The following is a 21924-nucleotide window of genomic DNA, read 5'->3' as shown; positions in this document are numbered from 1 at the left end:
CTCAACATCTTTTAATCTCCAACCTGTCACTCTGTAGGGACAAAGTTGGGTCACTGGACTCAAGCCTTTCTGGTCCTCTTTCCTCCTTTCCAGGCTTTGTCTCTCAAAGCCACCTCTCTACTGCAAGCTAGCTGTGTGGCAACTGGACATTAAGCAACCAATGGCCTTCCCAGTCTCTGCTCCCTCTGCGGATGTTGGCTGAGCATCTACCAGATGCCGTTACTCTACGTGTGGAGATAAAGCAATGAACAAAGCAGGTTTAAATCTACCCTACCCCTCAATTTAGGGACTCATGAGAGGAATAATAAACAAAAAGTTAGGCACGGCCAAGGGTGGTGGGATGCTAAGGAGAAAATGATTTGTGAGAGGGAGGAGGGTGGAGGGTATTTGTCCCAAGATTACAAGGTCTCAGTCCACATTCAGCAGCTATCTGCACATTTTTAAGCACTTAAAATTATTCCCCTGACTTACCCTAAAATGCAAAAACAAAGCTTTTCAGTAGAAAGGTGATTGCTTTTTGCCTCAATTCAAAGTGTTCTCTCATGTTCTAAATGAAACCCAGCAAAGTTAAGTGATCTTAAAAAAAACTGTAGAAAAACATCTTGAAATGACTCTGTTCTTCAAAATAATACTAACAGGAGGGTAGCTAAAAAACAGTTTACCTTGTTGGACAACAAGCATGGTACTTTTTAAGATTGTTTATAGGGACAGGACTGCCATCACTACGGGGGGAGAAAAGCCCAGGGCACAGGTGCCCTCAGTTACTAAGACAAGAATTGCAAACAGGGTAAATGACAAGATACCATTCCAAAACCAAGCAGCTTCCCTTTTTATTAATGCTCCAGAAGTGAACTTTGAATGACATTTAATAAGCAAAACACAATGGAAACACCTAGTTTGTATGTATAGTATATGTAAACATACATGTTAAATGGATTTGATAATCTTGATCTGAATATGATGAGAATTGGTTCTTCGACATCAAAAATAAATTCAGTGTTGGCATTACTGTTTTTAACTCGGAGAGTTTTATATTTAACAGAATTATAAATTTCAAGTTCAGTATAGTCATGAATTTCATGTTCAGGTATAAATAGTTTTTAAGAAATAATCTATATAATAAAATAAATCTACTTTTAAATCACAGCACACTTATTTTCTTCAATCAATAAAAATAATCCTTGGTTATAAAGCAGCCTTATTTTGCAAATGTATTTCAGGAAAATAAGTCTAGCAGTATTTATTGACATACCACACTTTTTTTTTAAAAAAAAAAAAGGCAACAAAGTAACAGAATTTAGATTTTAAAATAGCATATTGCAAAATAGTTCAGCATATTTTATTTCTAAGCACAAAGCAAGCTCCATTCTGAAGGATACTTTTAATCTTATAAATTGTTCCAATATTTCTGTGGTAGTTTGAAGTCTAAATATTTACAATAAATCTTTACACACATAGGACAGAAACTTCAATACATCTACACAAGACAGACTTTGGACATTATTACATCACTCTAGCAAAGCTTAGTTTGTAACATATACTCAAGGAGGAACATGGTACACAGTGCCCTCTGTCGCTCTGTAAGAGGCTGACCTCTGCAACCTCTGCAGCCAACAACACCAGGCTGACCAGTGACAGAACAAAGAAGCCCGGGAATCATACACATTTAAATGAACAAGTAATACGCCCTTCCTGACACAACTTAATTTGCTCTCTTCTGTTGAATACATTTTTTAAATGTTTTTCATATTCCAGGAGGAAAGGATGTCAGAGAATCTACAAAGATGAAAGTGCATCATGTTTTAAAAGTGCTTTGAGTGTGCGTGCATGTGTGCACAAGTGAGCGTGTGTGTGTACGTGTGTGAGATAGATACATCTAGCGAAGAAGTTAAATAAGTATGTGTGCAAAACATTCTGATTTGAATTCATAAACCTTAATTGTGGGTTTTCTGTAGTTCATACAGATTAGACAGGCAAGCAGCAGAAGAAAACTCGGAGGTTACCTACTTTGCATAGAGGGAAAAGCACTGAGCCACAAGTCAGGAGATCCATGGTTGTTTGCCAACCAACTAGTTGGTGGCCCTGGGTAGGACAGATTCCATTTCTGTATTCAGCAAAGGGGCCAGAGGCCAAGCCAGACTGCCCAGGGTTCATCCACCTCCCACATTCTAACACACCTTGACGTGAGCCATTCCTGAAGGGGCACGTGATTTTATCAGAAATATCAAAAATACACCTAGTTGCTATTACCTTAAGGTAATTATTAGGAATAAAACTCAGACAGAAAAAAAAACTCAGAAAACATGTGACAGAAAAAGGTCATGTGAACACTGTGTTAACCAAAGCTAGTGAAAAACCTTCACGATCGTGACAAATCCAACATCATGTGCAAAAATGAAACACAACAAGCAAAGCAATACATCCATTTATCATCTGGTGGCACATTCTTTCCTTTCTTCCTTTTTTGAGTCCTGGAATTTTTCTTGGGACCTAAAGCTTTTAAAGCTTTTAAAAGTGCTTATTTGGAAACCTTTTAAGAGAACCATGATATCTAGAGCTCATGCTGTGGCCTTTTAAGGAGTCACTCTCATTGTTGTAAGGGTTTGCACGAAGATGACTATACGCTGCATTTCCACGTTAGATAATGGCTAAAGAAAGTAAAACCGTATGCCATGGGTTCTTATTTTACAGGGTGTGCATGTGCACTGTTCACACACACTTCTGAGCTCGACTCATATTTTAGAAGCTTAACAATTCTCATCCACAAGTTTGGACCCATTGATTCCCCGATAGGTCACTCTTCCTGGTCTAACTAAGACTCCATGGTTTGGCTTACAGGTGAAATAGCGCTTGTCGCCCACGGCGCCATCGTTCTTCCCCTTGGCGCTTCGGAGCTCCAGTCCAAGCCAGATCCCTGAAGCAAAGTCCGTGGGGCCCACGTACCTAACGGTACCCATCTCATTAGAGCTCGTGAGCAGGACCTGAGAGCCCCGGTGCAGCTTCACACTCCCCTCAAGGCCACCTGCTGTGCTGGTACTGCTCCAGCTGCGACGCAAAGCGGTCTTGGACCTGTCCAGAAGGGAAAGTGAGAACAGTCCTTAGGTGTGACAGCCACAGAAGACAACTGACCATACTTATTCCATGGCCAGATTCAGAATTCGTCATTGTAATTCACAAAAGAGAACACTTTATGGGAACAGCTTGATTTTTTTTTTTTTTAATGCCAAGCAGCAGCTATCTCATCACTAACACCAAATGAGGTCTGGGTGCCCTGAGCAGGATTCCTTCCTTTTCCCTCCTCTTGATGGAGTACAGATACCTCCCAGTACCTGCTGCCAATGTGACCTGGTTAACAAAACTCTTTGGGACTCACCAGTGAACTCAGCCAAGGCCTCAAGCCTGCCCCGCCCAAGAGCTACCTTCCGTGATCTGCTGGAAGTCGCTGATGCTGACGTTCACCCACGATGGGTACACTGCGGCCCAGATCTTGCTGCCCTCTCATCAGAGATCTTCCAGAAACCACCAATCCTACCTGAGCCTTCCACCCTCTGTCCCATGCCACTTATCCAAAAGAAACCCTTCTCCCCAGGCCCACAGCAAATACAGTGCAGAATCTATTACCCAAACTGCACAGATCTCATTGGAAACAGAACCTGGACCCTGCTTATTTTTCTATTTTATTTCATTTTTATATATTTTTAAATACTCTATCAAAAACACTATCTCATTTCCTATAACCACAATGCAGAAAGGAAGAGGACATGAATTTTATGGGCAGAAAGCTGAGGTTTTAGAGGCTTATTCTGAGTTGCACTTGCCAATAAAAGTAACAGAATTCTAGTTATAAAATACTTGTAAAATTATTATTTGCCATGTCAAATGTACAAATACAATAATAAACAATGTGTGAGAAAAAGCACAAATCTTTACTGAAGAACATACAAAAGAAAAATGAAAGTTCTTTTTCTAAATAGAAACATACATTTGTTAATATTTCAAATTCACCCCAAATGGACAATTTTTGAATCATGACAAAATTATAGTAATCTCCACATAATGACAGTGAGCTATCGCTTCCTGAGCACTCAGTACATGCCTTACGCCTCCATATATTATCTCATTCTGCCTTACACAAATCCGTGAAAGAGGTCCTGCTTCCTTCCTGCTCACCTAAGAGGGGCACAGGCTCAGAACCTCAGGCCCAGGCTGCCCAGGCACACAGGCCTGGGCTAACCCACCACCAGATGGGCATCAGTCATCAAGAAAAGGTTGAAAAAAGGTGAGGCCATATTTACACTGCTGCTTTTTTTAAATTACAGTCACAACCCTGAAAACAATGTGGCTCTGGCACAAGAATGACAAATAACAAAGAAAATGACTGGGGCTATGATGCCGGAGTAGAGTGCTTGCCTAGCAGGTGAGAGGCCCTGAGGTGGATCTAACCCCCCAAAATAACTATTAATCTAGAAAAATTAAAAATATACAGAATTATTTTATGTGAGGACAAGAAAAACTTCAGAACAAGGAACCCTGAATTAGGGGTGCTGGGATATTCGTTGTTTGGGAGAGAAGAATGTTTGGGACTCACTCACCAGTGAACTCAGCCAAGGCCTCAAGCCTGCCCCGCCCAAGAGCTACCTTCCGTGACAGGAAATGAGATAGTGTTTTTGATAGAGTATAAAGTTTCAAAATTCCAAATATGAATCCCAAATATATTTAAGTCCTAATGCATAATTAAAAAAAAAGAACTGAAAGAAAATAATGCTGGATATTTATCTGACCTTGTGCAGAGCATGCATGTGCCCACACACACAGAGAAAGGGTTGGTGAGAGGAAGAGATACATGTTCTAAAAGTTTGGCGTCTATTATTAGTCAACTTATGATTTTTTTCATATGCTATTATGATAGAAAAATGTTTCCAGACGCTGGGTTGTGGCCTAGCATGAGTGAGGTACTGGGTTCGATCCTCAGCACCACATAAAAATAAATAAAGATATTATGTCCATCTATACCTAAAATAAAAGAGTTTATTTTTAAAAATGTTTCCATATCATAGCATAGTGCAGTCTTTTTAAAAACATCGCCAAAGTCAGTGAGGAAAGATATTAAAGAACATGGGATTATGTTCATGATATTTTTAAGGAAAAAGCTTTCTAAAGGGTATAAACACTGAGTTTGATCCATCTAACTTTGCCAAAAAAAACCCTCAGACACATGCATTAGGAAAAAAAAAAGAAAACCGGAAAAGTATACACCAAGGTGCTGACAGGGATAATCTCATGGAGTGACAAAATTACAGATGTTCCTTATCCGCATCTAGTGTTCCTTAATGTTTTAAATGTTGTACACTCAACTTTCCTAAACCAAAGAGCTTATAAAGAGAGCAAAGAGGGGACTGGAGCTGTGGTTCAGTGGTAGAGTGCTCGCCTAGCATGCATGAGGCACTGGGTTCAATCCTCCGCACCACATAAAAGTAAAATAAGATATTGTGTCCACCTAAAACTAAAAAAAAAAAAATATTTTTTTTAAAAAAAGAAAAAGACAGCAATGAGTAATAAACTGAATTCGCTATCTAAATCAAAATTAATGGTTTGGATAAATACTAAACATTCTAATAAGAAATTATTTTGATTCAAGTTATATCAAAGCTCAGAAGCCCGGGGAACTGAGAAACTCAGAATCATAGTATGTCTGAGAACTATGTTAATTCACTCAAAAACATTCATTGGCCACCTATGAAGTGGCAGGCACGGGCTAAGCTCTAGGAACCCTACATAACAAAGCACTAAAATGTTCTAAGCTACAATAAAGACGGAGGAAGGTGCCAAGGGTGCACAGGGGGGGGAAGAAATCTCTCCTGAAAGCCCAGGGAAGGCACTTGGTGGGGAAGTGCACTGGGGCTGTAACTAGGAAGGTCGTGGACAGAAAAGCGCTACACGGGGTGAGCAAAAGGCACATTTCCGAGGGTCTAAAGAAGGCTGGCCCTTGTGCGCACAGTCCATGAGGTAAGGCCGGGGAAACAGACAGGCGCTGGCCATGCAGGCCACTGTAAACTGCCCACGAGTCTGGACCTCACCCTGCTTACAAATGCAGAAGTGTGAGGGAGGCAGAACCACCAACGAGGTGTGAAATGATGGACCCTGTGGCAACTGAGTTGCAGAAGTTTGGCCTAAAGATACTTAAACCTGAGCTGACCCCCTGCCCCTGGGCAGCTTTCCACAGACAGCAGAGGCTCCTAACAGGGAGAGGAGCTGAAGCCACATGGCAGGGAGGGGGTGAGATGCCGGTCACAGACAGGATGCACACAGTAGGATGAGCATAGTAGGAGAGGGGACGCATGCCTGGTGGCGACAGGTCCCCAAGCTCCTACAGTACTATCTAAGCTCATTTTCTTTGTCACTCCCATTCCTGGCATGAGATGTGCATGGGCTTCTGAAGAGCTGCTTCCAACGCGCTCAGTCACCTTTTCCTCTGAGTGAAGCGTATTCATCGCTACCATCTCCCCCACGAATAGAAAACCAACCTGCTCTTCCACACAAGTGGCGCCCCTCTCCGGTTCCCTGTCACATGCATGGGCACTGTGTCCTCTGGCCCAAGTCCTCCACACTTCTCACCCAGGAGTTTTCACCCCCTCTGACTACATTTTTCACATTTCTTCTGGAAATATTATTTATTCCCATGTAAATAAGCGACAAAACAATATGGTGTTTGGCCAACCTCAATAAACTCACTTTCTCAATACAGATCCTTCAAAATACATCACGGTTCCTGATTAACAACAACGTGACACACCATCAACTCTGCAGGTGGAGATCCAGTCACTGCACTGTCTCTTTTACTCCAAAGATCAGGGGCCACTTTCCTACCAACAGCCAGCACCTACAGGTCCTCTGTTCCTGAGATCACTGGTCACCAAACATTTTGGTCACACACTCTAAGTAAAAATAAATACATAATTCTAAAAATGGGTTTCTATATCTTCAGTAAAAGTATAATCATTTTTAGACAGATTCTAGTGTCAACCTGTATCCATATTAGTAAAGCTTAATCTCTATTTCTATAGGAAATGAGCACCGCTGTCTCCTCCCCGGGTCAAGAGCCAGTCTTGAGCAGGCCCACACCTGCTGGCATGTCACTCATTCTCAGGGCTCAGCTTTTTTTCTTTTCTGCTCCTCCCCTCGTTCCTCTGTATCATGTCCTTGCACTCACCACAATCCCCACACTGATTTGTCTACCTCTTTCCCTTCAGCAGTCTTTCATCTCCTGGTTGTCTCTTCTTAGTAACATCTTCCACTCTGCCTAAGAACTCTTGAATATCTTCAATAAACTGGAGCACAGAGTTACTGCTGCTCTTAAACTCCAGCCAGAAGACCAATCTCAAAACTCTCAAAACTGGCAATGGCTTTGAGCAGTACATGCTATAAGGGGAAGGGGCGTGCATTTTTTAAAAAATATTTTAAGATTACCTTATGTAAACAGGCCTTACATTTCTCTCATGCATTGATCATATTAAGTCAAATCTCAGATTACTTTAATAAGCAGTGTTTAAAATAAATCCACCCTACTCAAGGAGAACACAAAATGTAAATTCCTCTGACTTTTATTAGCAGTACTAACCTCTGAGAAAATATATGCAAGACTGCTATATTTAGTCACTGGTGACATTTTTAATTGAGCTTGCAAAGGAGAGAGGAAGAATTCAATACACTGATCACACCTTCTCTCTTATGTGTCAAAATTCTACCAAGCAACGTACAACACAGAAATTCCACTTTTCTTCCTTCATAGAATCCCGTCATGCTCATCTTGAAAGGTGTTTTTCTAAATCTTCTTAATACTCACTTGGCAAAAGCATTTCTTCTGTTAATCTCTTTTTGGGAAGAAGCAGAAGTTGTGCTGAAACTTCTCCTAAAACCTAAATATGAAATTAATTTCAGAAGAGGAAAAATAAATCACACATTTTCAACTCCTTATTTAAAAAGTTATCTCTGGTCATTTCTCTTCTACAGATGTTCTATGATATGAAATATTTCTTTGGGGAAAAAAAAAGTGTAAACACAGAGCATATTGGCCATTCAGATTTCTTGACAGATTCTTACCTTTACCTTACCTTTACCTTCCTGAGCAAACTACACTCATACGGGATAAGTTAAGATCATGACAGTACTTTTGGAAGTTTTCACCATGATATTTCTCAAATAAACTGAATTTAATATTGATAAAGTTGATTCCTTTTATGACTGAATATTGCAATCTTGATAATCATGAAAAAATGATGATTTTAAAACACTATTATTAAAAATACTCCATTTATAAAACAGTAAGTAATAAACTTCAGAGCTGAACTCCTTGATTGTTGCTGTATACATAAAAGAGAGTTTAAAAAAAAAAAAAGACTTCACAAAAGATAAATTCTTACAAAAGATTCTAGTTCTGGCAGTTCTGAGAGATAAGATGTGCTGAATGACTTCCAGGGCTGGGAACTGAAACAGGGCCTCATGCATGCTAGGCAAGCACTCTATACCACTGAGCCCCATCCTCAGCCCCAGAACAACCCTAATTTAAAACAACTATATTTAAAAAAAAAAAAATACTGATGAACTTACACAAAAGGCACAATTTCAAAGAAAATTTTTAAAAAGAAAGAAAACATGAGTGATCACCAGGCATCCAGACAGCACACCACAGAGTTTTCACTCAATTCTAGGAACCAGGGCTCTTGCCTTTCTGGATGCACCAGGGAGTGGGAAGGAAGCAGCAAGGGCCTACCCGCGGGGCGAGGGGGGGAGGTGTTCACTAAAAGGGACTCTGCTAAAGGAACTCACTCAGCATAAGCTTAAGTAAGAAACAGAAGGAAGCACATTCCAATGAAGACAAAGGAAAGGGATTTGTGTCCAATCTTACACTCAGTAAAAGGCAAAAACTTCTACCCTCACAGTTTGTGACCATGAGTAAAATTCACGCTATCTGTGTGAAAAATAAAAAGTGCTTCATGGAACATAAGATAAAGTCCCAGGTGAGCAGTGCCTCCAGGCCACTGGCAAAAGTAAATATAATCTCAGAATGCATCAACCCAGGCCTCAAAGAATTCTCATCTTTAAAACTCCAAGTAAATGAAGCACCTCACAATAATAAATTGAAAACTCACAAGAAAAGAAGGCACCCTAAATCAGGCTCAACAGAAACAGATGCTGAATTAGACTCACAAAAACTCCAGATATTGATTACTTAACACAGAATAAAATAAAATAAAAATTTAATTTTAAATATTTAAAGACAACAAACTTGAAAATATGGAGAAATAAGTGATAGTAAATAACAACCAGATTTTTTAAAAAATAAATAAATAAATATCTACAATTAATAACTTTGTGTCTAGATTAAGCAAGAGAATAAACACTGCTGAAGAGAGAATCAGAAACAGGAAGAAAACTCTGAAGATATTCAGAATGTGATCAGAGGACAAGTTGTGAAAAAAATGTAAGAGTCATGGGAAAAAAAGTATGAAAGTCCAATATAACAACCGATCCAAATTTCAGGAGGAAATAATAAAGAAAATGGAGGAGAAAATACTCTTGAAGTATAATGAGCAAAAATTTTATTGACTTGAACAAAGATCAAAGATACTAATTCCAAGATCCAGGAAGACCCATGATACCAAACAGGTTAAACCAAAACCAAAAACAACAAAAAACCTCCACCTAGAAATATCTAGTAAAGCACCACCAACAACACAGGGATCTCTAACAGCATCCCCCCCAAAACTGATTAACTTGGTTTTCATTAAAATTTAAGACTTCTGCTCTGTGAAAGACACCATTAAGAGAGTAAAAGGAAGCCAGGCGCAGTGGCACCCGCCTGTAATCCCAGCAGTTCTGAAGGCTAAAACAGGAGGATCTCGAGTTCAAAGCCAGCCTCAGGAAAAGCAAGGTGCTAAGCAACTCTGTGAGACCTTGTCTCTAAATAAAATATAAAATAGCACTGGGGATGTGGCTCAGTGGTCAAATGCCCCTGAGTTCAATCCCTGGTACCTCACACACACACCAAAAAAAGAGAGTAAAAGGACAAGCCATGGATTGAGAGAAAATATTTTCAAAACACTTCTCTTATTGGTCTAGTATTCAAAATACACAAAGAACTCAACAACAAGAAAATACCAAGAAAAAAACAATCTATCTGAGCAAAGAATGAACAGACACCTCACCAAACAAGGTACACTGAGGGGTGAACATGTGAAAAAATACTCAACCTCTGTCAGGGGCTGAATTGGGTCCCCCTAAAATTGATTAGCTTAACTCCTAACCTCCAATACTTCAGAATGGGACTATACATAGACATAGGCTTTAAATAGGCAAGGTAAAACGAGGTCCTGGGGTGGGCCCTAGTTCAATATGACAGGTTTCTTTATAAGAGGAAGAGATCAGGACACAGAGACCATATGACAGCAGAGGAAGAAGCCACTGCCAGCCAAGGCAGCTCCAACACACCAACATAACACCGCACCTCCTCAGGGAACCCCCAATTAAAACACACGGTTGTCAGAACAGTGAAAATCCATCCATATGTCATAAGTTGACCTCAGCAAGGACTTACAGGCTGGTGTTAATACAAATAACTCTCTCACAGATGGTTATCCATATGGAAAAGAAAATTACATTTGATCCATACCACCCACAAAGTCAATTCCAAGTGAACTGACAAAAAAATGTGAAAAATGAATATATAAAACTTTTAAAGCACAATGTAGGAAAATACCTTTATGATATCTGTCTTAGGAAATAACTTCTTAAGACAAAAAAAAATGCAGACCATAAATGGGTTTGCTCTTTGACTACATAAAAATCGAGAACTTTTATTTATGCAAAGATTAAGAAAAATAGTGAAAAGACAAATAATCAACTAGGCAAAAAACTGAAAAAAAAATAGCACCTAAAATACACAAAGGGAGATCTACAAATTAATAGATAAAAAACAATACATGCCAAAAAAAAAAAAAATGGGCAAGAGACTTAAACAGGTACTTGGTAAAAGAGCAAATGGATATGGCCCATAAACCGAAACCTGGCTCCACCTCTTCTGTAATCTGGAAAGTACGAATTAAAGCCACAGTGAGATAACACTGAAAACCATCAGACTAGCAAAGCTTTCTAGGCCAAACAAGATCAGTGTCGAGAGGTACAGAGGGACAGAGTGTATGCTGCAAGCACCTGGTGCTCCCTAGGGAATGTTGAGGACACGGCCATCCTCACCTGGCAACCTAGAGACACAGTCACCCATGCACCACAACACATGTTGTACTAACAAAAAATAGGACATAACCTGAAATAACCATCCTGCATTTTAATGGGATGCTACATAACAAAATAGCAAGCACTAATCAAAACTAAACACACACACACACACACACATATATATGACATACACAGAAAATAATTAACATAATATTCAAGGCTCACAACCTTAGGATGGGATATATGATGAGGGAGGCAGATGAGAAGCAGGTGGGTACTCAAGAGTTTCTACAACACAGGTAATCCTCAGCTGAGAGGTGGGTAACAGATATTTGCTCCATGATTAGAAGAACTACACAAATGCATTCATGTACTACTTTGTTTACATACAAACTTGACAATACAATAAACTAAAACAAAAGAACTTCTTTTTTTTCCCCCCAATACTGGGGATCAAATCAACAGACACAAGCTATTCAAGCAGCTCTACCCTGAGCTACATCCCTAACCCTTCTTTTTCCTTTTTTTTTTTTTTTTTTTTGGTTTTGTTTTGTTTTGAGACAGAGACTTACTAAATTACCAAGGTTGACCTTGAACTTGTGATCCTCCTGGCCCAGCATCCCAAGTAGCTGGAATTACAGTTTTGTACCATTACCCATGGCTACAAATATTTATTAGCAACATAAAACTATGTTATCTTACCAGGATAAGAATGATTCTGTTTATTTGAAGAAATTTCTGAAAGGGTATCCAGGGAATCTGTTAGTCTATAAACAGAACAAACAAAGCATACCTCATTAAAAGGAGTTGGTGTTCAGGTTTTCAACGAAGGTTTTCACACCAAGTTTTCACACCAATTATTATTTGTTACTTTTTTCATTCAACAAACATTTATTGAGCACCCATATAAGCCAGGAATGAGCTTCAGCCTAGTGTGGGAGATAGGCAATACTCAAATGGAACAATCAGAATCACTATCTAAGAATCAAAAGTATGAAAAGTCAATTTAAAGTAAATTACTTAAAATAAGAACCTGATTTTGTTTCTTTGGAACTTTATTTTCAAAGGAACTTAAAAAAAATACGAAAATATTTTTATTTTATTAAATTTTATTAAAATATTTTTATTTTATTAAATTTAACAAATCAGAATCACTATCTAAGAATCAAAAGTATGAAAAGTCAATTTAAAGTAAATTACTTAAAATAAGAACCTGATTTTGTTTCTTTGGAACTTTATTTTCAAAGGAACTTAAAAAAAATACGAAAATATTTTTATTTTATTAAATTTAACAAACAGTAGATTAAAATTATAAAAATATCACTGATTCTTAGGTTGGAAAAAAAGATATTGGCCAAGTTTGTGTGTGTGTATAATTTTTCTGATAAAACTGTATTATGGCTAACATAATTCAAGGCCCTCTATATTTGACTTTAAGCACAATCATAAAGGTCACCTTCCCAATGGGTTTCCTCTTCATTTTTTGATATTCAAATCATTCCTTATTTTTGAAAAGCCAACCCTGACAGCCTCATCTTCTTTCAACTGCTTACTGATCTAAATCTGCAAGGCCTCCTCCCTGCTTGCAACATGCTTCACTTCCATCAAGGAATCCTGCCAACTCCTGCAGCATCTGCAGCTCCACACACAAGCCACCTGCATCATTTTCACATGGCATACAACACACTGCAGCCAATGAGGGACTGAGGGACACAAAGAATGTGACTTGATGAATGGTGAACAAGACAGACTTGGATGAAGTGGTGATGGACAGTAGAGAGTAACCGAATCCTAAAGGTGATCAGCTCATTAGAAGTTAAGTGCCTACTGATAAGAACTAAGAAAATGAATACTATGCTAGTGAAGATCATCTGGTCAGTGTGCACATGTGTCGAGGAGGGGGGTTAGATCTATTGAGTTTTCTCAGAGTATTTATCAAAAGAAACACTGATTGATTTATATATTGACCAAATATATATAGATATATAGATATATATAAGCTGAATGGAAGTTGGGTAATGGTGGGTGGGTCTAAAAAGCCAACCCAGCAGAGGAAATAATATGTGCAACAATTCTGGGATAGGAGGCACATTTTTTAAATGGAAAGGGGAAAAATAAAAGGCAGCTATAATTCCAAGGAGAAAGATGCAAGGTGAGGATGTGATAGGTCACTACCTTATTAGAACTGTCCTCAAGCAGTCCCTAATTTAAAAATCCTTCCATCTTGAGGATCAATGGGGTCTTTAAAGAGATCAAAACTGATTTGGATTAGAAACTCTTCAAAATCAGAGACCATGTCTGTTTTATTTGCTTATAGAATGCCTAGCACAGCACAAAGTGCTAAAAGACACTTAATAGTATCTGATGATGATGAATGAGACAATCAGAAGATGACAGGAAGACAGCTGGATTGAGACAGCAGTTCATTCAGAGACAGCCCTGTTTCTGTTAAGAGGGAGCTGCTTTCAAATGTACCACCTTAAAGAAGGCCAAACAGAAGGCAAGCAAAACACAAAGTCAAAAACAAAGCCAGAGGAAAAATGAAACCATGAGAAAGAACGTGGCTTCACAGTGCAGAGGAGGAAAAAAGGGCTGTTCCTGCAGAAAAGCACTGAACTGGGCATCAGAGCTGATCAATACTTACTGTGCCTAAAAAGCACCAAACTACACACTCTGGGTAATGGAACATGAAACGAATCCCAGTCCTCATGACTAGGAAACAAAATCTGTATAAGCCTGTAGCAACGTGCCCATGACGATTTTCCCAAGTAGCAGAGCCTGACCAGCGCTCAGTGGACCTCACTCCCAAGGTCACCCCTTGCAACTTCTTAAAGGAAGTCACCAGAGCTCCTTTACCCACCAGAGCTATGTTAAGAAGCACACGTCCTGATTCTAGATGGTCAGGGTTCAAATCCCCACTGGGAGCATAGCTTACTTAATCTCTCTGGGTCCTGCCTTCCTGTCTGTGAATCAGGGAGAAGTACGGTGCCTGACTCACCGGGTGTGGTTATGGTTTGGATGTGAGGTGTCCCCCCAAAAGCTCATGTGTGAGACAATTCAAGATGGTTCAGGGGAGAAATGAATGGGTTGTGAGATCTTAACACAATCAGTGATGTAATCCCCTGATAGGGATTAGGTGAGTGGTAACTGAAAATGGTAGGGTGTGGCTGGAGGAGATAGTTTTGATGTATATATTTTGTATCTTCAGAGTGAAGTCTCTCTCTCTCTCTCTCTCTGTCTGTCTCTCTGCTTCTTGATCACCATGATGTGAGCTGCTTCCCTCTGCTACACACACTGCCATAATGTTCAGCCTTATCTTGAGCCCCAAGAAATGGATCCAGCCTTCTATGGACTATGACCTCTGGAACCTGGAGCCCTCAAATAAATTCTTCCTCCTCTGTAGTTGACTAAATACATGAACAGTGCTGAAAACAGGGCCCAGAAGTTGTGCACATGATTCATTACTAGCATTTCCTTTTCTTCATTTAAAAAATGACTACAAAAAAGGAGGAGGAGGTGGGGGAGGAGAAGCAGCAGCCGCAAAGTGCCTAAAAGTATGGGCTTAGAAAAAATAAAATAACAAACCTGGGCTGGGTCCAGCTCCACCCCTAACTAGCCACATGACTTTAGCTAAGTTACTTTATCTCTTGTAATTTGTTTCTTCACCTGCCAAAACGGGAATAATCATAATGGCTTACACTGCCTCAGCTTGGACACAGAGGAGTCACAGTGACATAAGCAGCCAGGCCACACACTATAGAGCCCTCTGCTTATTAAATGCTCAATAAATGTTTGTAACAGATATGGTTATTTTCTGGCTTACCTGACCAAACAAATGCCTATTAGGATCAAAGGAAGTAACATTTAACAGAGGATACTTTAGGAACTACAAAAGCACTGTGTGCTGAATGTTTATCAAAAAGAAGAAAATGACAATACCAAGTGCATTGTAAAAAGAAGGAAATCAATACAAAAAGTATATGCAGTTATTCAACACAAAAAAAAAAACTGAGGACAAAAATTGATATGAGAAACTAAAATGAATTTGCCTGGAAGCAGTCACAGGCTCATAAGGGAGCCAGAGTGTGATCAGGGTTCTAGACTTAGGAATATGATTAGACCATGTATGTTCTCCCTTATTGAAAGATTCACATCCCATTTCCTAGGCACTGAAAAGCACACCAAGCCAGCTCTTCCAGCACATAAGGCACTTCACTTTCCACCTGGAATTTCACAGGGATTTGTTTCTGCTCAAGTTGTTTTTTAAAACCAGAGTAAGGAGCACAGAAGTGTTACTGTCTTACGAAGAAACACCTAGGAGGTTTATTATATATAAGTCCTTGAAACTTCACTTCCCCCAAAGATCTACTGCCTATCTATTTTTGAAAACTAAAGAAATCAGAGGAAAAGCCATTTTGGTTCCATTAGGTTTGCAGGAGAATGAATGGGTGCCTGCTGGCAGGAAATTTAATGTAGTTAGGATGTGACTGAAGCAATCAGGGAGCATTTTTACTTTTGTTTGCATGACAGATTAAGCTTGCTGCTCTCACTGTTCTTAGCTTCAAACGCCACTTCTAATAGCCTACACATACTCATAGGGTTTGCAAATGAGGAAGAAAGAAGGTTTTTAAAATTGCAAATCCTTAGCAAGGCAAATTTAGCTTTCCATGAGCCTTCTCTCTGAAGAAGGTGGCTGGTTAACCCTTAAAAGAAGGCACAAGTTACACTTGGTGTGTGTCTCCAGATAAAATTAGGGTCTCTGTGTGCAACTGCAAATTTCAAAACATTTATGTAAACATACATAAATCCCCTTTTTCTCACCTTTGTACCCTGGATGGGGGAGCAAATATTCCATATCTTGGAGAACAACTAAAATACTGCACACCTCCAACTGAACCATCATTCTTGCCATGGGGTTTTTCAAGCTCTATACCGTACCAATACCCTAGAACATGAATATTGCATTTTAAAAGCGTCTACACTTTACTCAAAATCATTATGCTATTATACTAACCCAAAATCTGGATGGTTTAACATTTTCACAAATGACCAAAATGATGGAATATCATCACCATCATTAAGCTTTCAAATGATAAAATTATAAAATATAAAACTTGAAAATTTGAAAAGTAGGGAAAACATTTTACCAGTGTAATTGCTGAGCAGTACATTAAGGGAGGAAAATAAAATGCACAAACACAAATTTGGAGAGGATTAGCTATTATGCAAGTAGACTGCAGCCAAAATGTATCTTAAAATTATAAAGAAAAAGAAACTGTCCTTGACTCTAAATACGCTGTGTTTCACAAGAGAAGTATAATATAATATCAAGATGCAAATCATACAGTAAATGTGCAATCTTTTCATTTCACACTCCCAATATTAGAACACCACCAATGGTTCTTAAATAATTAAAGAAGGACAAAGATAATATGGAAAATACCACCAGACATTATGGTGACTCTGGTTCCCTCCTTCCCTCCCTCCCTCTCTCCCTCCCTTCTTCCCTCTCTCCCTCCCTTCTTCCCTTTCTCCCTCTCCCTCCCTTCTTCCCTCCCTCTCTCTCCCTCCCTCCCTCCCTGTCTCTCTCTCTCTGTCTTTCTATCTTTGTATCTCTAGATGGAAAGAAAAATCTTTTTTTTTTTCCTTTTAGGAAGAATCTTCTAAACGATTTTTAGTATTTAAAGGCCCACTCTGAGGAAAGTGATAGGAATTTAGAAAGCCTAAAACTGAAGTAGCAAGGTTGCTTTTAGGGTTTCCACAAGCCTAAGGTAAATGGAGACCCTCTGAGAGCAAGGATTTTCAAGTTGAGGATATCTTAGACCAGCTTAAAAATGCCTAGGAGTTCACTCATTCGTGATTTAAAAGGAGAGTACAATGGTAATTGCATTTGGTCTCCTACAATCCATAATAAGTAAAAATGAGGACATACACATCAAGAAAGATACTGTAGATTACAAAATACAAAAATATTGTTTCTCTCAGAATACCAGCTCTTTGAGTCAATTATAGAGCTGCTAATAAGCCATCCAAAAACTTCTTTATTCTCTTCCTCTTATGCTCAAAAAAATGAAACCAGGGCCCATGTCCAGGTACTGGGGTTGGAAAGGCTAAAGCAGGACCAGTGTCTGTCTGCAGAGCCCTACAGTGTCATCAAACAGAGCAGAGTCTACACACCCACTGTGCAGACGCAGCCGTGCAAACAAAATCACACGCAAAAAAAGAGAGGGAGGGAGGGAAGGAGGGAACCAGAATCAGCATTAGAAATTTAAAAGTTAAAAGTAAACCTAAAATAATGAATTGTATCCAAAGAATCAAACCATCCTAGCCTTGTTTAAGAAGGTCCGCTAAGACACTCTCATTAGCACTGTTACTTCTCTGAGTACCACAATTAGGACTTTTCAAGTTCTACTTACTTCTGCCTTTGATACTTTCTTATATAATTTTTGCATTTTACCATTTTAATTTATCGTATTACTGCTACATGTTTACCATACAGCTTTCAAAAAATGTGTAACATACATATGAAAAGTGTTAGCCACGGTGATTCCACACTGTCTGGTAGTGGTAGGGCATGGATATCTTCCTGTTTAAATGTTAATTTTCTTTCCAATGTGGCAATGAAAAAAATGCTGAAGAGGTCAAACATACCCTCTTCCAGGTCTAGATCTTATAGTCTATAAAAAGTCTAACATTATCATTGTACTATAGAAATGACTGATCTAAATTTTGATGACACAAGAAGTGTATGCTACCACTTCCTCAAAGGACAGAATGACTTTAACACAAAACCTTCCAAATTCTATTGCATTTGCTTGTTACTACCCAAGTTTCGAAATGCTTTACATTAGAAATTTAAAAGTTAAAAGTAAACCTAAAATAATGAATTGTATCCAAAGAATCAAACCATCCTAGCCTTGTTTAATAAGGTCAGAAAGAGGGAAGTGCAGAGATAGAGAGAGATTGTGAAAATTAACCTACCTGTGAGTTCTCTAAGTTTTTACTTGAGAACTGTTAAGTACATCCTAACTAATCTTAATTGCTGCTACCTGGAGTCCCCCAAAGAGCCATGAAATATAAAACATACAAGCTGTCTCAAGTCAACCTACTGACTTGCAGTTAAAAGTGGTATTGCTGAAACAAGAAGATATTGGGGGATAATTCTCCACGGCTGTCTCGTGTTTCTGAGTGTCCAACAGACAGTGGCACTGACTGTGTTCCAGACTATCTTTCCATTGCTGTGTGTATGTGTAGAGGACATCTTGGAGGATAAAGTTGGGAGTCCCCTCCATAGCAAAAGGTGCACATTGTGGAAAAACATGGTCAACGTAAAGGTTCAGACTTCTTAAGCTCATAAACCACTGGTGACCAGGTGTCACCTACCCCTCAGTCCCACCCTGTTGAAACTGAAGCTCAAGCTTGGGGAACAATGCAAGAAAATGCTAATTCTATGGCTATTTCTATTCTTGTGAGTACCAAAGTCCTTTGTCTCTTGACCTTGAATTCTCCCATCTTCCATTAACATCTAATACTGTGGCAGGCTAACTTGATAGTTTGCAAACAGGATAAAATCTCAGATCCTTTGTGGTTCTTGAAAGAATGCTACACCACAAACTTTTTTTTTAATCAATGTTCTAGGTAACCTTTTCCTAAAATGCAGCAATGCCACCATGTGTTAAAATAGCATATTGCTATTTAAAACGTACAATTTCATTTGAAACTTCAGTGTAAAATTATAGTATTCGAAAATGTGCAAGAAACTAACCCTTACTTTTGAAAAATCAATATTATAAAGCATAGGTAGGTTGGGATGAATATACAAAAAAACAAATATGCATTTTTAAGGTACACAGAAGGGTACACAGAAGCTCTTTCATTTTCCTCTGCTTTTCTTTCCAAGTCACCCTGTTTAAAAAAACTGTACACTTAATTACATACTCACTTTATGGATTATCCTTGGAAAAAACCCTAATCCTGAAAAGGTTTCCCCTATCATTTAGCACACTCAGCAATCAGTAAGAGTAAACTTGGGAAATGACAACTAATTTTAACATCAGACAAATGGAAACACAATCAATAAGAGAAATTTATGGATGCAAGTCAATCCAGGCAATCTGAGTGTGGATCACTGTTTTATGTGTGTGTGTATGTGTGTGTGTGCATGTGTGCGTGTACACACATACTATTGCTATCATCCACAAAAGCTGTTAATCAAGAATTTTCTATGATTCAATTTTATTTACTTATAAAATTTTAAACCTTTTATACTCTAAAGAATTAAAATTGAGCAAAGAATACTGAGATGAGTTACCTGGAGCAAAGTTTGTTGTCCCAAAGAACTTAATGGTACCGACTCTCTGGCCAACCACCAACACCCTATCTCCAAGGCGGAGCTCCCCTTCACGGCGGCTATTATTTGCTATAGATGTTGCTGAGGAATTCAAACCTGTTGGGGTGGTGGGTGGGAGATAAGAGGAAAAGAGGGAAAAAAAAAAAAAAAAAAACAAGGAGAAAACTCAAAAAGCACATTAGTCCAAAAAGAAATCACTATGCATTCTAATAAGTTAGCTGGAAATTTCAACATCATTATATATGTATGCATTTCTCACAGGGAAGGCCAAGGCACACAGAGCAAAAGTGAAAAGGTTTCCTGAGAAAATTATTGTCATGGAAATTCACCACTTGATTCCTGGTAGAATCAATTCTGCCAGGACCACCTGTAGTACTCTCTACTAGGGACAGGACCAGCCAGCTTTTTATGTAAAGCAGTAAATAGTTTAAGCTTTGCAAGCCATACTGTCTGTGTCACAGTGACTCAGCTCTGCTGTGGAAGCATGAAAGCAGATGTACATAATGCATAAAGGAACAGGCACAGCTGTGTTTCCATAAAACCACCACACTTACAAAATCAGGTGGAGGTCAGATTTGGCCATCGGGCTGTAATTTGCCAGTCCCTACTCTAGCAAAATGCTAGAATTATTGTCGTTTTACCTGGATTCAGTGTAAATGATAAACACAGAAATGTGATTTGAAGGTAAAATTGCTACAGTAGTTAATATAAAAATATAAAATTTAAAATGCTCCAAAATCTAAACCATTTTGAGCTCCAATGCACAAATTCCCACTCAGGTTAAACTGCCAAAGCTCAAGGGAGTTTTAACAGTCAGATATTCTCAGATTTCAGATTTTGGGGCTTAGAGATTCTCAACCAGTTATCCAGGTAAATATTCCAAAACCTGAAAAGAATAAATCCAACACACTTCTGGGTCCTAAGTATTTTGGATAAGGGATACTCAGTCTATAACTCAATCCAGTTACTCCCAACTTATTTCCTAATTAAAGAACAAAACCATTCGCTACTTGATTCAAAACTAAACCCTACAATACACCCTATTGGATATCAGAAGTCCCAGGGAAATACCATCTCCACAGCTATCCAATTACCAAGGCTGGCAGAGAACAGGTGGGCCCCTGGGCCCGGTCTTGTGGGCATGTGAGCAGACTGAAGACCCAACCCCCTGGGAAGTCTGGAGAACCCAAGGTGAGGGCCTGGGAAGGAACATAACTCACTCTGTGAACAGAGAAGCTGAAAACACAATGACGAAGGAAGGAACCTAAGCCCATGGGGAAGGAAGGTCTGGATCAGCTGCTGGACTAAGAAGTCCTGGGCCCCCCTAATAACCAAGAGTTCATAGCACTTTATAGTTTACATAGTACCTTTCATAAAAGCAAAAATGAAAAATAAGACACAAACCAAGGAATTATCTGAGACACGGTGTTTGCAGCTCAAAGGTGGTACACCCAGATTAATAGAAATCCTTGTCTGTCCCCATCTACCCGTCCACAATGGCCAAAGATGGCAAGATCAAAAACGGGATACAATGAGGCCAACCCAGAACACAGCTTCCTCCCTGCCCCTCCCATTGCCCTAATCCTTCCTTTCTGCTCCTCTAATTCTTTAGCCTGTCCTTCCATTATTGTCCATTCTCTGCAGTTTACATTTCTTTCAAATGCAAACAAATATAGGAAAAGTGGAATATCTACCCACACTCTGGACAGATTTATTAAGGAAATGTCACTAGGGTTCCAAACACACCTCCATTCTCTGTCCCCCCTCCCTCTGAAAGGATTTCTTTCCTACTCTGAACACTGTCTTCATCTTCACTATTATTTATCTACATAACACTCAAATTGATAAAAGGAAAAAAGGTAAGCATGTAGGCCCCACTAGAACTATTACTTATAAAAGCTAAAAAAAAAAAAAAAAAAAAAAGGTGATTCTATTCTCACATACACATGTAAAAATCAAAAAAATATCAAAAATCTAAATACTAAATGAGGGGGACCTTAATCTATAAATAAAATACACACAAGTAGGATTGCATTGTTGCAACTTCTCTCCTCTGTGCCTCACTGTGTTAAGGAGAAATTGGTCAGGTGAACAATCGTAGGCAAAATCTCCAAGTTGGGTTCCTCAATTTTAGGGTCCCAACTTTCAGAAGTATAATGTCAATGTCACTGCTGGGTGTTTTGGTTTTCCTTTTTTCCCATTAATATTTTAAAGAGAAAAAAAATTACGTAATGAACATTTTCTATAATAAAATATTAAAAGGAGCACAAGTATTAAAAAAGAACTATGGTAATTATCATGAGGTTATCATGAGGGTCATTAAGAATAATTTGGAGCTGGAC

The 21924-nt window shown here is 38.9% G+C and overlaps 1 protein-coding gene across 2 annotated transcripts in view; it reads right to left on the bottom strand.

The window, feature by feature from the left end:
* Positions 1-958: 958 nt before the first annotated feature.
* Clip4 (CAP-Gly domain containing linker protein family member 4) overlaps positions 959-21924 on the bottom strand; it is a 57684-nt gene continuing 36718 nt past the window's right edge. For both annotated transcript variants that reach the window (XM_076832840.2, XM_076832841.2), the window contains exons 12-16: positions 19544-19678; positions 16054-16177; positions 11935-11999; positions 7844-7916; positions 959-3069 (exon numbers count right to left, since the gene is read on the bottom strand). In XM_076832840.2, the coding sequence (XP_076688955.2) occupies positions 2748-3069; positions 7844-7916; positions 11935-11999; positions 16054-16177; positions 19544-19678 (719 nt within the window). In that variant the 3' untranslated portion in view covers positions 959-2747. The remainder of the gene's footprint in view (positions 3070-7843; positions 7917-11934; positions 12000-16053; positions 16178-19543; positions 19679-21924) is intronic.

Source organism: Callospermophilus lateralis, chromosome 14 (assembly GCF_048772815.1).
Source record: "Callospermophilus lateralis isolate mCalLat2 chromosome 14, mCalLat2.hap1, whole genome shotgun sequence".
Lineage (NCBI taxonomy): Eukaryota > Metazoa > Chordata > Mammalia > Rodentia > Sciuridae > Callospermophilus > Callospermophilus lateralis.
This window is presented reverse-complemented; position numbering and strand designations above follow the sequence as displayed.